This window comes from Gobius niger, assembly GCF_951799975.1.
Source record: "Gobius niger genome assembly, chromosome: 21".
Lineage (NCBI taxonomy): Eukaryota > Metazoa > Chordata > Actinopteri > Gobiiformes > Gobiidae > Gobius > Gobius niger.
The window spans coordinates 19,948,872-19,964,734 of record NC_136872.1 but is presented as its reverse complement, the minus strand read 5'-3'; the positions used below and the strand labels follow the sequence as shown (position 1 = coordinate 19,964,734).

Here is a 15,863-nt window from a genome sequence, read left to right as displayed (position 1 = left end):
GTCGTGGACCAGCGCTTTTTTCAACACTAGATCGAGACGCACGATATGGACCAAACGTGAACACACCTTTGTCTAATTTTTGCAGTCCTAACAATCCACACTTGAAGTTTCATTCTGTTAACATTAACGTGCATGTCTCTGTCTGCGCTTTGGAAACTTCAGTCTGTTTGAATGATTAATGCAGCACGTCTTTTTCAGGGAATGTGATCTATAGCTTTTGCTTGTTCACGTTATCATCCTGCTGCTGACTTGCCCATTTCGTAAATCTCTCGTGCATATCATGTATCTTGCTTTGCTTCGCCTCCAATTTACTGTCTTAAGAAAATAAACCCCAGACAGAAGAAAACAATTAACAATGTTATGCAAAATCACTGAGGTCTTGCTTTTTTTTTTTTTTGCAAACAAAGCCTGCAATGAAACTGCATACTCGCTTAAAAATGTGCCACAGTTCCTTTTTAGCCACAATACTCTTGACTTGACTGATTCTGTCGTTTAAAGCCTTGTTTCTGTCTAAATTTAATGGAATTGTGTTGAAATTGTCTAAAAGGTCTGTTACTTTTCTCCTACAAAAAGGTGCCAAACTCCCAATTCACTCACGTCATTTGCTTCTCTTTCCTTCGCCTTTTTCTTTTCACTTTCATTTCAGAGGCCGACGACTTGGCCCAGTACTTGGACCATCTTTTAGCCCACGCTGCTCCGAAAATACAGAAGGCCCAGAGTAAGCCGGCCAAAGGGCTGGGCCGCTTCAAAGCCGCGGCCTCCAAAACCAAGGAGATGGTGTCGCTCACCAAAAAGGCCCAGGGCCTGGACGTTCACAGTGAGCGCGATACTGCGATTAGAGGCTCTGACCTCCCAAACACCATGAGCTAAAGTCACTTTTCCTTTGAGTCTAGACGTCAACATGTATCTGCCGAATAAGCTGTTCAGGACCCGCCATGAATCGCTCAACCTCAGTATCCCAGACGCCCCTGCTCCACACGAGGCCCAGGTCAGTGTCAGAGGATTTTGTCTCAAATATATTCATCGTAGGTTTAAGCCGAATGCCCATCTCGACCGCGCATGTGTGGGTCAATCAGGCTCCTAATCTTGGCCCAAACAAACCACAAAACCACTGTGCCATTGAAATGGTAGAGGAGCGTGAACACTGGAGTGTATTGAGCCATAACCGTGAACCGTAAGACTTATGGGCATTGGTTTAAAGACTGTAAGTCTCAAGTGACATTTCTTGCAAATATTTATATTGTCAATATCTTGAAAGCAAAGGACAAGTCAGGACGGCGGCTCCGTAGGCAGGAGCGGACCATAGTGGACCATAGTGACACCGTCACTTTTAAAATCATTTAAATTCGTCTTGGAATCACAGAGAAAAGTTTAAAAATGGTGTTAGTAGGTACATTTCCATCTGTCAAATCGATTAGCTATGTTGTACATCAGATCACTCGTAAACAAAATAAAAATAAAGTTAAAAAAATATTTGGTTTACTGTCCACCTCCTTATTGAAAAAAAAAGGTTATGTTATTTTATTTCTCATTCCAGTTTAAATGTTCTGAATATCAGCGACATGAGGCCACAGTTTCAGACCCTGGACTTTGTCCAACGTTATTCGAACCACGTGAACAAGGACTGGTCGTCACGTTTGAAGCATCTCTACATATGAACGGCCGTTCAGTTCTTTCCGTTTCTGTTTATCTCCATACGCAGCCCTGGTTGTAAAAATAGACTTGAAGCTAATATTGTAACAAGCTCCAGGGCGACGACAAAAACACTTTAAATCATCAACTTTCCAGCTGTTAAAACGGTCCAAGTTTTTTTTTTTTTTTACACACAGAAAAAACAAACAAATATACACAAATAAACAAAAAAGAAAAGGAAAAAAGGACACGAACCATAGCTTTCACTGGAAATACTTGTCCTTTTTGCAAAATAATAAAATAAACAAATGAAATAAACGTCCATCCCTACCCCACCCGCGCCCTCCCATAGACTGCACATATCAGCTCTCTCTAAGAAAAGATATCAAGGGTTCCAGATTTTATGGCCTGATTTTCCCTAAATGAAGTGTGTCAGTGAGTTCTGTGACTTATTCCATATTTTCCCTTCACACCTGTTAGTTGCTCTTGTTTCAAAGTCGTTCATATCGTCTCCTGACCCGCAGGTTCCTGAGGTGTCTGTGACGGCGGAGAGCGGGATTCCCAGAGACGCCTCCGGAGCCATCGACTACAACGCGCTGGTTCTCCTGCTCAAAGAGACGCCGAGTCTGCAGGACCAGGCGGACATCCTCTACATCCTCTTCAAGGACAAGTGAGGCCTTTACCCCCACACACACACTCTGCGTCTGCGTTCCGGGTTCTGAACTGTGTCTCTCCTCAGGGGCATGGACTGGGACACCGGCCTCCACGGCAAAGGCAGCACGGTGCAGGCTCTGCTCAGCGACCTCTACGAGAAAGTGGGCGAGCTCAAACACTGGGGGATCATCCGCACCATCTCCGGGATGCTCAAGAAGAAGGTGGAGGAGCTGGACTCGGTACGAAACAGCAACTTAGAGTCCGGAAAATACATTAATCATCAAAGCACTTTAAACAAGAGAATTAGCTGGAGTCTGAAAAAGAAGTGACCTTTCTTTCTCGTTTCTCCATTAATTCCTGAAGACTCTGTTTTGTGCCCCAGGCTTGTTCTGACCTGTTGGCCCATCAGAAGCACCTGACTGTGGGGTTACCTCCAGAGCCCAGGGAGAAGACCATCACGGCTCCCATCCCTCCGGACCAGCTGGCCGCGCTGATCGACGAGGCCAGCGACGGCAACATCAGCGTGGCTATACTCACTCAGGTACAGCTCTTCTTCCTCTCCCCGCTGCTTACTGCGTCTCTTAAGTCCTATTCGAATGGGATTAGAATTACTTTTTTATTTTTTATTGTGAGTTTTAAGACCATTACAAAACAACAGATCTCACGTGACACTGTACCAAAAAAACTAAGAATTTAGGCTGCATTGGTAGGCGTGCTGTGTGGTTGTATGTGCGTGTGTGTTCTTGTACTTACGACATTGTGAGGACAGAGTGAGGACATTTTTGGAAAGTGAGGACTTTTGGGTGGTCCTCACTTATTTGAAGGACTGTTTGAGGGTCAAGATGTGGTTTTAGGGTTAGGGTTCGAATTGGGTTTAGGGTTAGGGTTAGAATTGGGTTTGGGGTTAGGGTTAGGGTTAAGATTAGGGTTAGGATTAAGATTAGGGTTAGGGGTTTAGGGTTCAGGGTTAGGGTCTGAGTAGTACATTATGTCTATGAGTGTCCTCACTAAGACAGAGTTACAAATGTGGGTGTGTGTGTGTGTAATGTAATGTAATGAAAAAATTGTTGAAATAACAATAATTGTTATCATTGTCATCATCAACATCATCATCCACAGAAATGTTCCAACTACTAATATCATCCACACTGGCATTACTTGGGACTAGAATTACTTAAAGACTTCAGGAAAACTTAAATGACCCCCAGGACATCGATGATTTAATGCCCATTTTCTGAACAGATGGCAAAAGGGAACGATGACGACACTCCTGTTATTTATTCACGTTGCTTATGTTACTTTTGGTCGTTGTCGTCATATTCCTCATAGACACTTGTGGTTGAACCTTCTGCCGGTTTGTAATTTCAGGAGATCATGGTGTACTTGGCGATGAGCATCAGGACACAGCCGGACCTTTTCAGCGAAATGTTCCGACTCAGGATCGGACTCATCATCCAGGTCATGGCCACAGAGCTCGCCCAGTCCCTCAACTGCACAGGTGAGAAGATTTATCTCAATAAAGGAGCAAGGTACTTCTCCAGCCCTGCCTTTTGTTGATTACAAAAGTGAACAAATGATCTATGACTATTGTCAGTGTTTCTAGCAGATGTGATAAAATAACAAAAATAGTATTATTCTGATACCTAAGTTTTCTGTCATTGTCATGTTTTCATATAAAACTAGACCTCTCGGTCGCCTTTCGCTGTACACGTGGATACAAAACAGGTCATTATCTGTGAATGTGGCCATTGTGTCACGTTGCTTTTTCCTGGATATCTCCGGCTCGTTAGTGGACAAAAAGTCATGAAATAAGCATCGCATAGGAAATATGACTACACAGGAAAAAATACCCTCTTGTCTTAGACTAACTGCTTAAAAAGTGCTTAAAATAAGACAATTCATGCTGATTTTGAATAGGTTTGGACTGTCTTGAAATAAGATTTTCAATGGAACAAGCATTAATTTGCTTCAAATTAGAGAAATTAACTTAAACTAACTTAAAGGGACTACACAGAGTTTAAAAATGTTAAAATTAAGTATTTTCCTCCCCCTACATTTTCCAGTCATGTCCTAATGTGTAGCCCAGACCTATTCACCACAACTGCCTCTAAAATCCAGCACTGTCACTCAAAAAGTTGTTACTTCGGGTCCGAAGTGCCGTCATGCACGAGCTTAATATAGAACCTGCAGTTACGTATAAGACCTGAGGTGGCAGTAGTGAGTATAAAATGAACAACTTGCATCTAGTCTCTTTAAAATAAGACAAAAACACTTGAAATTAGACAAAAAGGTCAAAGGTCAGAAAACACATGCTTGTTCCTTGGGCAATAATATAATCCAAACCTGCTCAAAATCAGTGAAAATGCCAATATTTCAAGCACTTTAAAGTAATTTTAATTTAAGACAAGATGGCATTTTCCAGTGTGAGATGTTAAGAGAGAAAGCTAGCAATAAATCTCTTCATTAACCACAGTGTGAAAGATTAATGTTTTCACCTGCCGTGCCTCGCCTTAGAAAACAATGCCAGAGTCGTGTTTTGTCTTGGATTCCAAAAAAACAGCTTCACTTTACGAGAACTGTATCTATGTGTTCAGGAGACGAAGCCACGGACAGCCTGATGAACATGAGCCCGTCCGAGGTGAAGAACCTGCTGCACCACATCCTGAGCGGGAAGGAGTTCGGAGTCCAGAAGAGCGGTACGACACCTCCACATGATCCAACATAACCCCTCTCTCTGCGCATTCATCAAGCTTTACTCATGTTCCTTCAGTGCGTGAGCTCGAGGCCGGCGTCAGTCCCGCCATCTCCATCCACCAGCTCGGAAACACGGGCGCCACCAAGAGCGAACGGGTCGGGATCAGCAAACTCAAGAGCGACATGAAAATGGTACAAGCTTTTAATTGGATTTTCTCTTTACTCCACACAAATTCTTTTTACGTAGCGTCAAAACAAAACCTGTGGCTTGTGTCCTTTTCCAGCTGGAGCACAGATTGTCTTTGTCCGAAGTGAGTAACGCGGCGGCGCTAAAGCTCAATTAATATACTAATAAAATCGGATTTGAATATAATCTATCAGGGGTTGAAGGGATATTTCAGGATTTTTGACATAGGGCCTCATTTCCTAGTTATCCAGAGTGTTGTTGATTTATGGAGATATTTTTTTTGTAATTCATGCAGTTCTTATATTTGAAGAGTTTTGTGGCGCTAGGCTAGTGCAAGGCTAGTGCATTTCTATGGTATCAGCTAGCCTGCATTAAAAACAGTCTGACCCGCTCCACAGAGCACCTGAGGCAAATCACTTATAACGCCAGACTAACCATATAAATGTCTGTGTCGATAGAATAATGTTTGGAATATAACTGATCTTGCATCACATGAATGATCACATTATGAGGGACTATTTTCTTGCAGATCACTCCGCCGCTGCGTAGCTTATACCAGTGGTTCCCAACCTTTATTGTCTTGTGTACCCCTTGGACCTTTCAATGGTCGTCCGTGTACCCCCTACCTCAGGGGTGTTGCAGTTTATTAAGAAAGTACTTACTTAAAAATGGTATTTGAAAGAAAAAGGACAATGTTGTGGTCAAAATAAACCCAAGGCAATACATTTTACTGAAAAATATAGCTTTTCCTTTAAAAATGATGTTCAATTTCCCCCTTTTTTCAATCTGAAATAGTTTTAAGTACCCCCTGCTAGGTCCTCGAGTACCCCCAGGGGTCCCCGTACCCCTGGTTGGGAAACACTGGCTTATACAACCACGAAGCTGATGCTGCTCAAATATAAGTTATTTTAAATGCAAAATGGTTAAAATTACTCTATCGACACAGACATTTATATAGTTAGTCTGGCGTTATAAGTGATTTGCCTCAGGTGCTCTGTGGAGCAGGTCAGGCTGTTTTTAATGCAGGCTAGCTGATACCATAGAAATGCACTAGCCTTGCATTAGCCTAGCGCCACGTAACTCTTCAAATATAAGAACTGCATGAATTAGAAAAAAAATATCTCCAGGTATCAACAACACTCTGGATAACTAGGAAATGAGGCCCTATGTCAAAAATCCTGAAGTCTAGAAGGCCGTAATTCGCAAACTCACCGTATAATTCAAAGGCAATTTGAATCTGTGGGTCACAAATGCAAAAAACGCTTTAATTCACCGTAACCGCATGAGTCTCTCTCGTCTTAATGTGGTTCGTGTGTTGCAGGTTGAGCACAGGTTGTCTCTGGCCGATCAATTCAAGGTGAACACTGAGGAGAATTAACTTTCTTAGTATCTTCTTTCCTTCCCTGCTTACGGGCTGTCGTGAATCTAATGATGCATGAATGTGGACGAGAAGGGAGCGCTTTCAAGGGAAGTGTGACGAATCTGAGCTCGGGACGTCTCTGTGTCAAAGCTTAATGTTGGATCAAACTTCAACACTTTGTTACGCAGAACTCACGCAGTATTTTCACCTCTTTACATGTTGTAATTCGGGACTCTACATTTCAGTTCTTTTCTCTTCCTTGACTCCTTGGCTCCTCTTCCCCCCTCTGCGAGCAAAATTAAAGGTTGGGTATGTGGTTCCCAAATTTGAGCTCAATGCGTTCAAATCATATATTGATTGACTGACACCGGTTTTAAGGTTAACTTCTTTTCTTCAGTTCAGCTTTACCCAAATCTAAAAGCTTCATGACTGGAGCTTATAGCCTCGTTTGAAAGCTAAGACCTATAAAACTGATCTCTAGAACTGATTTTTTGTTTTTTTCGTCACATTTTTGTTAAGTTTTTGACATTTTTTGTTGCTTTTTCATCTGTTTTTAGTCGTGTTTTTGTCGCTTTTTTATTGTATTATTGTTGCCTTTCCGGTGCGTTTTCATCTTTGTTTTGACGCGTCTTCAAGCTTTTAGATTTGGCTAAAGCCAAACTGGAGAAAATGTGCCCCGTTCATGTGGGGGTTAAGAGGTTAATATAGTCACAACTTTTTTCACGAGATGGATAAAGATGATCCAGGCAACACCAGCACATACTAGCATTCAACTTAAAGCAGTACTAAGTAACGTGTTTACCTTAATAAATCCTTTTCGTAGTCCCTGTGGGGGTAATACAAGTGTTTATGGGATGATTGGAGGGTCTTTCATCTCCACCTGGTGTCTCTGTCAAGAAAACCATGTTTGCAACTTGACTGCCACCGGACTGGAGTCACCAATACACAATAATAGAATCACGAAGAAGAAGCTAACATGCTAACGGGCAAAGCTAACTGCGGGCTAGCGTCACTTTAAACAGTATTTACAGCCAAGTTTGAGTGAAAAAAGTATTTCCATTGTATAGTTGGATGTACATTATCCCTCTCTCCCTTCGCCTTTTCTGTCAGCGTAGTATTTACTCTCCAAGACAATTAATAAGTTAAAAAAATCATAATTTGCTACGACACCTGCAGTTGCGCTTATGGCCTCTAGGGGCAAGAGTTACTTGGTACTGCTTTAAAGGCACTATACCTGTTTTTTCTTTGTTTTCTAGTAATGGAACTAAATTTGTGAAGAATTGGGAAGCTACAAATAAATTTATTAGGTTCCTCGTTCATTGTTTTTGAATAAAATGAGGAAAAAAATAAAAGATATATGACCTCATTAACCCCCATCTTAACCGAGGACGTTTTCTCCACTTTGGTTTTACCCAAATCTAATAAGCTCCTCGACTGGCGCGAACAGCATTGTCGTCACTCTTTCATTGTATTTTTGTTAAGTTTTTTCACGTTTTTGTCGCCTGTTGTGGTGCTTTTTCATCCTTGATTACGTCGAACTGGAGAAAATGTGTTGAGTTAATGCGGGGATCAAGAGGTTAAGCACCAGAATACAGGAAAATAAATATACTTTAATAGTTGTAACACACTCGAGTCATCAGCAGATGGCAGTACAGAGCAAGGTTTCAGTTTTTAGCTATTTCCAGACTAAGTACATGCTGTGGTTCATAGTCAGAGCTGTGCAAAGAGAGTAGCAGACAAAGGTTCACCTGCAGCACTGAAGCAGGAGTTCTGTCTGTGCTTCTCAAAGTGCTTCAACTGTGAAGCACTTTGAATTGCCTTGTGTATGAATTGTGCTCTACAAATAAACTTGCCTTGCCTTGCCTTGCCTTCTCGCCCTAGATTTGAATCAAGGCGTGGGGTCAGGCGCCCTACACTTGGGGTCGCACCGGCATCTGTCTCCAAAGAAGTCCCTATTATTACGCAGGCCTCTTGATAAACTCAGAGATTGAACTCCGGAGGTTCTTACACTGAGGAATGGCACGTCTAATAATAGTGAACCCTGTGTGTCTCCATCTGCTTCATCTGCAGCTTCAGGCAAACCCAGATCATTTGACTTAAATCTCGATGTTCTCCATTTGATCGCTCACTACATACCACACCTTTAACCCTCACGTCCCTGTCCTTTGTTTGTGTCTCTTTCTCCAATATCCCAACTCTTTAAAACAACAAAAATAACCTTAAACACTTTCTTTTTGTCCAGGACCAGAGGCTGTCTTTAACCGAAACAAGTCTGGAGGTGAAATAGATGCGTTTTACCATTTTTTTTTCTCTCTTCCTGACTAATGTGACTTTTCTGAGCCGTCTCCGACCGTTTCTGCTTCTTCTTTTTGAGAAATGTTATTGTTTTATTGGAGCTGTATTTCCTGTTTTGCAGATGGACCGCAGAGTCTCTATGACTGAATCTGTGAAGGTGAAACATAAACCAAAACAAAAACCTAAATCCGAATCGCTCTAGTTTTTTTTGTTTTTTTTTGTTAACAACGGGCAGCATGCTAACGTGACGTGTTGGAACTAAACTTGTTTTAAAAAATGCTAAATATAAAAAATATTAGAAGTTACTGTGTAATAACAGCGTGGGTAAGTTAAAATTAGTATCATTAACTTTCTCTTTCAGTCTGACCAGTTCTTCTTCTGGCGTCGTAAGGTTGGACAACATAAAGTTTCATTCATTCAAACATTAATTTCTTTATACCGACTATAATTCTCAGTGCTTGCCAAATCCAATTACTTACATCAATTTATCAATTTATTGTAATAAACTGGGAAATTGAGGTAAGCGTATTAATTAACTGTAATTCAGTAATAGGCATCGCGTTTGTCCATAGGTAATTTTAAGGTTTTAAAAAATGATAGTTTGTCAAATAGGGCTGCACAATATGAGGAAGAAATGTGACCCCAGACACACAGGCCATGTTTTCTGCGCGTTTATGACCCGGTTCTACGTAAATGCATTGCCTTTTTGACGCGTTTTGACATTGAACCATTGATGGTGGATTGGAGAAGTAGTCTGCATCCGCAAAGACACACAAAAAGTTGATCACAATCTGTAGTCTCCAGAACTGCACTTCAAGAGCCGCTTAAGGTGCTTCCACAGCAGCTCCTTTAAGGTGAACAGCGCCAAAGTTTGATACATGTTTTTGTAATATCGGTCATAAAGAGAGAGGAGCCTGTGCGAGCGCCGTCAGACTGATGGTGACTTCTATTTACAACAGGAGTTTTCCTCATTCTGATCCGAGGAGCGAGAGGAGAAGGAGTGGCCGCGTCATTGCCTCCTCTGCCGCTAAACCCGTGGCTTTGTATCCGATACACACATTTAAATTTACTAGCAAAGATGGTAATGTCCTGCGTATACATGATCTTCGCTCACCATTTGGATCTGTACCGTTGGTTTTACAGTACGACTGAGGGGGCGGGGCCAGAGCGCAGAGTCCAAACCTGAGTCTGAGGTTCAGAATGAGCTGGTCACTGGGACAAAGCAAAACACTCAGCTTTACCCATTCACACATTCAGCCTGTTTTCAAAATAATAAAAAATAATAATTTTCATTGCATTTTTTGTTTAAAAATGTTAAAACTAAGCCTTTTCCTCCTCCCTACATGTTCCAGCCATGTCCTAATGTGTAGAATGAGCCCAGACCTGTTCACCACAACTGCCTCTAAAATCCTGCACTGTCACTCAGAAAGGTGTTTATTCGGGTCCGAAGTGCCGTCATGCACGAGCTTAATATAGAAGCTGCAGCTACACATAAGACCTGAGGTGGCAGTAGTGAGTATAAAATGACCAACTTACATTTAGTCTCTTTAAACCATGTTATAACCTCATTTCCTCATCAAAGACAGACCTGGATTAGTATGAAGGTTAATCCTGTTTAATTCAGCTGTTTCTTCTTCTACGGTGTCAGCGCTTCGTTCTGTTCTTCCTGGATACAATCCCGTCATTGTTTAACCCCGAAACTGCTGAAGCTGTAAACCACGCCGTCAATCGAAACTGAGTCAGTTTTTTTATTAAGTTATTCCTACAGCGGCCAGCAGTCTATTTTTCAGCCCCTTATGCAGGATATGTTCACCATATAACGTGATAGCGATAATTTGGTGATATATTGTTGTGCAGTGCTATTGTGTAATCCGTCTCAAACCTTTCACCATCAACAATATTTAATTCGGCTGTTATCCGATGCTGGAAATAACGTTTTCTAATCCGAGGTTTAATTTGTGTGAAGTTGCCATGGTGTAATTCATAACCTGATTTAATCCTAATCCCACGTGTTGCATGTTTCTCACCAGTGACAACAAGAATCTCCTGGCTGTTGGGTTTAATCTTCCTTTATCATTAACCATTAATCACATGTGTAATCTCATACATTTTGTGTTGTCTTCCCCCCTCCCTTGTTTTTTTCCCGTAGAGTTTAATTTCCCAGTCGCTGGACATTGACAACATCGAATCTGGGGTGAACTTTCAACACGTTTATCATATTTTAGTGAATATGAAGGAGCACATTAGCCTTTGAACAATGTTTTTCTTAGTCTGGGGGTCTCCAAACTTTTTCCACCGAAAGAAGCTTTTAAGAAGAAAAAAAAACGTTATCTTTCTTAATCTAAGGTTTCCACAAGGCATTAAAAGTAATTAAATGAAATGTGCCAAAATGAAGGCCTTAAATATCAATAAAAATGTATAGTTTCATTAAGTTTGTGGCATTAAAGGCACATTGTGTTGCCTTGTGTGCGAAATGTATAGTATTTATACTTAAAGGTATAGCAGAGGTGAGCACTTCAGGGTCCTAAAGGAACACCGACTTGCTTGAGCGACTGTGACAACACTGTATCTCATGATGATCAATGGCGTTTGTCTAAGAACAGTTTTGCATATGCCCCAAAACTTAATTTTTTTCATCTTCAGGTTTTGGCCCAGTTTGGTCACTTAAAGGAGCCCTATGTAACTTTTTATGTGAAACATTTGACCTTTTAGTGACTCAGTGGCGTTTTGGGGGCAGCATGGCACCTTTGCTTTCCCTCACAGTGGCGTCTATGATGCTCCAGAAACAATTGTTTTGGGGTTTCTGGACAGTTTCTGGTACGACCCCTGAAAAACAATTGATCCTGTAGCGTCATAAAGGCCACTGTGAGGGAAAGCAAAGGTGCCTTGCTTCACCTACAACGCCACTGAGTCACTAAAAGGTAGAATATGTACAGATATCAAGGGGTTTTTTCACATAAAAAGTTGCATAGTGCACCTTTAACATATAAACATTGACCAGGAAACAAACAAAATAAGTAATCTTTACAATAACATGTGTAATTATTGCACTGATTCAATGTTTCTGCATAGATTTATTTAAGAAATTGTAAAATGCATTTTTCTTACATTGGTGCGACAATAGCTCCTATAGTCTCTACAGTCTTGAACTTAAAGATATTTTGAAGTTTTTTTCTGATTTTTTTTTTTTAAATATCTAATTCCTAGCAGCTTATTTTAAAAGTAGACAAGATCCAAAATTTGTAACTAATATATCAACAAAATCAAACCATACTTCACCATCAACCATTCAAACCTGGCTCAGACCTGTTCAGATTTCGTCCCTGTAATTATTGGCAATTTGGGGCATTTTCAGCATAAAAGGCCTTATTTTTATATGAAAACATTAAACTTGTAATACATTTTCTTCTCGTGTTTATGCCAGTAATCTACAGCAAAAGTTTCAAATTGATATCTCTACATTTAAAAAGTGTCCCTATTTTTATTATTATGCAGCGTCTCGCCTTAAATAAAGGACTTTTAATTGATCGGAGGAGACGGTAACAAAATGTCCTCCTCAAACTCGTGGAAGGGCTGGAGTGGGACTGGTTGGAGACCCCTGTTTTACTCTTTAAACCCTTGGGCAAGACACTTCACCCACCTGTATGAATGGGGAGATGAACCTGTGAAGCAGCACTTGCGTCTTTATCGCAGCTTCGTGGTTAAACTTGATTCCTTCCGCTCCGCAGAGGTACCGGCTGCCCTCCATCGAGTCTCTGGACATCCCCGAGAGTTTCCCCGTGGCCAAGGACACGCGGCACGGGCAGTGGCTGCGGCGGCGGCGGCTGGACGGGGCGCTCAACAGGGTCCCGGTCGGGTTCTATCAGAAAGTCTGGAAGATCCTGCAGAAGGTAAAGGGATTAAAGGGACAGTTTGGACGTGAAGGGGATTCATTGTGTGCGTTTTTCTTTGCAGTGTCACGGTTTGTCCATCGAGGGGTTCGTTCTTCCTACGTCAACCACAAGAGAGGTGAGATTTAGGTTTAGGGTTTGACGTACTCAGTCCACTGTGACCAAACATTCTCAGGGTAAATACATTTTTACTGTACTTGTACTTGGAGAAAATTCTACTTTAGTTGTGTTCTGTGAGAACCAAGGTAAGTGGGCAGGCATTGTTTTAATCTGGAAAGGACTTTGTATGACAACAAAGCGCTTTATAAATGAAGTTTTGATTGATTGATAAATTATGACATAAGGCATGAAATTGTGTAAAAATCTTAATGTTTCTAAAGAAAATGCCATTGAAATGTATAAAAATAAATAATTCTGCAGAATAACAATAATAGTATGGAGTGAAAAGCGCTTTGTGACCTTCTGCTTCTTCTTCTGCTGCTTCTTCTTCTGCTGCTTCTTCTTCTGCTGCTGCTTCATCTGCTTCTGCTACTTCTTCCTTCTTCTTCCTTCGTCTTTCCTCTGTCTTCTTTCTTCCTTGTTCTTCTCTCTTCTTTACTCCTTCTTTCTTCATCTTTCTTTCTTCCATGTTGTTCTTTCTTTCTTCTTTCCTCCTTCTTCCTTCTTCTTTCTTCCTCCTTCTTTCTTCTATGTTCTTTCTTTCTTCTTTGCTCCTTTTTTCCTTCTTCTTGCTTCTTCCTTCTTCTATCTTCCATGTTCTTCTTTCCTCCTTTTTTCCTTCTTCTGGCTTCCTTCTTCTTTCTTTCTTCTGTCTTCCTCCTTCTTCTTTCCTCCTTCTTTCCTCCTTGTTCTTCTTTCCTCCGTTTTTCTTCCTCCTTCTTCTTTCTTCCTTCTTCTGTCTTCCATGTTCTTCTTTCCTCCTTTCTTCTTTCCTCCTTTTTTCCTCCTTGTTCTTCTTTCCTCCTTTTTTCTTCCTCCTTCTTTCCTCCTTCTTCTTTCTTCCTTCTTCTGTCTTCCATGTTCTTCTTTCCTCCTTTTTTCTTCCTCCTTCTTATTTCTTCTATCTTCCATGTTCTTCTTTCCTCCTTCTTTCTTCCTCCTTCTTTCCTCCTTCTTCTTTCATCCTTGTTCTTCTTTCTTTCTTCTTTCCTTCAGAATTACAAAAGTTTCGATTGGGACAAAAGTGTTTATTATTGCAGCTTTATTTGTAATTTCAATCCCATCTAATCACATGATACATTGTTGTAAAACTTTCCCTCATTCCTCATTAAATTTACTGTATCATTGTCCAAAAAAAAAAAAGCCATCATTCAATTTGGTTCTAACGGGAATTGCTTGTCTTTGTTCCCAGATGACCCCGGGGGAGATCAAGTTCTCGGTGCACGTGGAGACGGTTCTGAACAGAGTCCCTCAGCCCGAGTACAGGCAGCTGCTGGTGGAGGCCATCCTGGTGCTGACGATGCTCGCCGACGTCGACATCCCCACCATCGGGTCCATCATCCACGTGGAGCGCATCGTTCACGCCGCCAACGACATGTTTTACAAGGATCAGGTCCGAGCTCGCCGCCACTTTCTGCAGAACAACTAAAAACAGATCTGTGACAAACCGTTTCCCCCCCTCTCGTGTCTCCGCAGAAGGATCTCGGAGCCGAGGAGTCCGTCCTGGAGAAAGACCCGTCCACGGGAGTGTGCCGGCTGCTCTACGACAGCGCCCCCAGTGGCCGCTTCGGGAGCATGACATACCTCACTAAGGCCGTGGCTGTTTACGTCCAGGACTTTCTCCCCAGCGGTTCCTGTGCCGTGCAGTAACAGAACCATCTCAGGATCACTCGCACTTAACTTTCACCCAAAAAAAAAGGATATTTCTAATGTAGAATTAACTGCAATCAAAATTAGAAGCTAATACAGAAATATACTACACATAGGGTCAAAATGGAGGATATGAATTAACAGCATCCCTAACAGTTAGACAACTTTTATTTGGACAAAAAGGAAAATAAATGTACAAAATTCAAACATCAAAATTCAACAAAGACTAGAACCACTACTTCCAAAAAAAGGAAATGTAAATGATTTTAAATGACCCATGGCCTTTACTTTACTTACTTATACTGTCTCATTGAAACAGTATCTTGTGTTTGTTTTACTAGTTGTTTTAATGTCTATAGCCTTCATACTGAACAATGGGGAAACACCGACTGCCTCATGCTTTAGTCTAGAGCGACACAAGCTGTGAACTTCCATATGCAATAAAACCCGTTTACTGTGACACTTTATTCTACTTAAACTCAACCGTACGGCTGTGACAAAAATTATGATCTCAATATCTTTGGGGACGTTCTCAATAACGGTGATGATATATTGCAAACCATCAAAAATATGCAAAAATGTGCTGTAGACATCTGAATTTGCAGACATCTGTAATCATGTTAATTTACGTCACTACAAAAGGACAGAAAAAATACTATTTTTTTTCTCCATTCCCTCCATTTATTCCCTATTTCTTTAATTTTTTCCCCAATTTTCACCCTATTCTTTCCCAATTTTTTCACATTATTTTTACTTTTTTTAAATTATTAAATTAATTTTTCCCCAAATTGTTCAAATCTTTTTTTTTTTCAATTTATTTTATATTTCCCCCATTGTTATTTTACAATTTCCCCTGAAATGGCCCTGAATTTGTCCAATTTTTCCTAATTTCTCCCCATTTTACCCATGTTCCCTTTTTTCATTTTAGTTTTTTACTATTTCTTCCCACATTTTTCTCAATTTTTGTCATTGATTTTTTTTTATTTTACAATTCCACCCAATTTCTTACCCATTTTTTTTTTTTTTCTCAATTTCACCACAATTTTCCCTTCTTTTTTTTTTTTTTTTTGCAATTTCTTCCCACATTTTTTCAAAATTTGTTAACAATGGAGATAAGCTCAATATTGTGAACTGTCATTTCCCAGCAATTTAGAAAATAATCTTGTAAACAATATACTGCCCAGCTTAACCGCGGTACTTACCCAACTGAACGGTTATACCGAGGCTGCTCAATATGAGAGGAAAACATCACTATCACAAACAAAATTAGAACAATTACAACTAATACTGGACTTTTCCCACATTTTTAGTTAAATACGCTTTTGCTTTGGGCTGGTTTGTG

At 40.7% G+C, this 15,863-nt stretch overlaps 1 protein-coding gene across 1 annotated transcript in view; it reads left to right on the top strand.

Annotated features, from left to right (window-relative positions):
• The window catches only part of phka1a (phosphorylase kinase, alpha 1a (muscle)), a 28,961-nt gene extending 14,372 nt beyond the window's left edge, over window positions 1-14,589 (top strand). Inside the window, exons 19-34 of the mRNA XM_079579992.1 lie at window positions 647-817; window positions 894-988; window positions 2,157-2,302; window positions 2,372-2,525; window positions 2,669-2,827; window positions 3,655-3,784; window positions 4,881-4,982; window positions 5,057-5,172; window positions 6,489-6,524; window positions 8,770-8,805; window positions 8,944-8,979; window positions 10,972-11,016; window positions 12,551-12,712; window positions 12,777-12,830; window positions 14,064-14,264; window positions 14,348-14,589. Of these exons, the coding sequence (XP_079436118.1) occupies window positions 647-817; window positions 894-988; window positions 2,157-2,302; window positions 2,372-2,525; window positions 2,669-2,827; window positions 3,655-3,784; window positions 4,881-4,982; window positions 5,057-5,172; window positions 6,489-6,524; window positions 8,770-8,805; window positions 8,944-8,979; window positions 10,972-11,016; window positions 12,551-12,712; window positions 12,777-12,830; window positions 14,064-14,264; window positions 14,348-14,521 (1,817 nt within the window). The 3' untranslated portion in view covers window positions 14,522-14,589. The remainder of the gene's footprint in view (window positions 1-646; window positions 818-893; window positions 989-2,156; window positions 2,303-2,371; window positions 2,526-2,668; window positions 2,828-3,654; window positions 3,785-4,880; window positions 4,983-5,056; window positions 5,173-6,488; window positions 6,525-8,769; window positions 8,806-8,943; window positions 8,980-10,971; window positions 11,017-12,550; window positions 12,713-12,776; window positions 12,831-14,063; window positions 14,265-14,347) is intronic.
• Window positions 14,590-15,863: the final 1,274 nt, after the last annotated feature.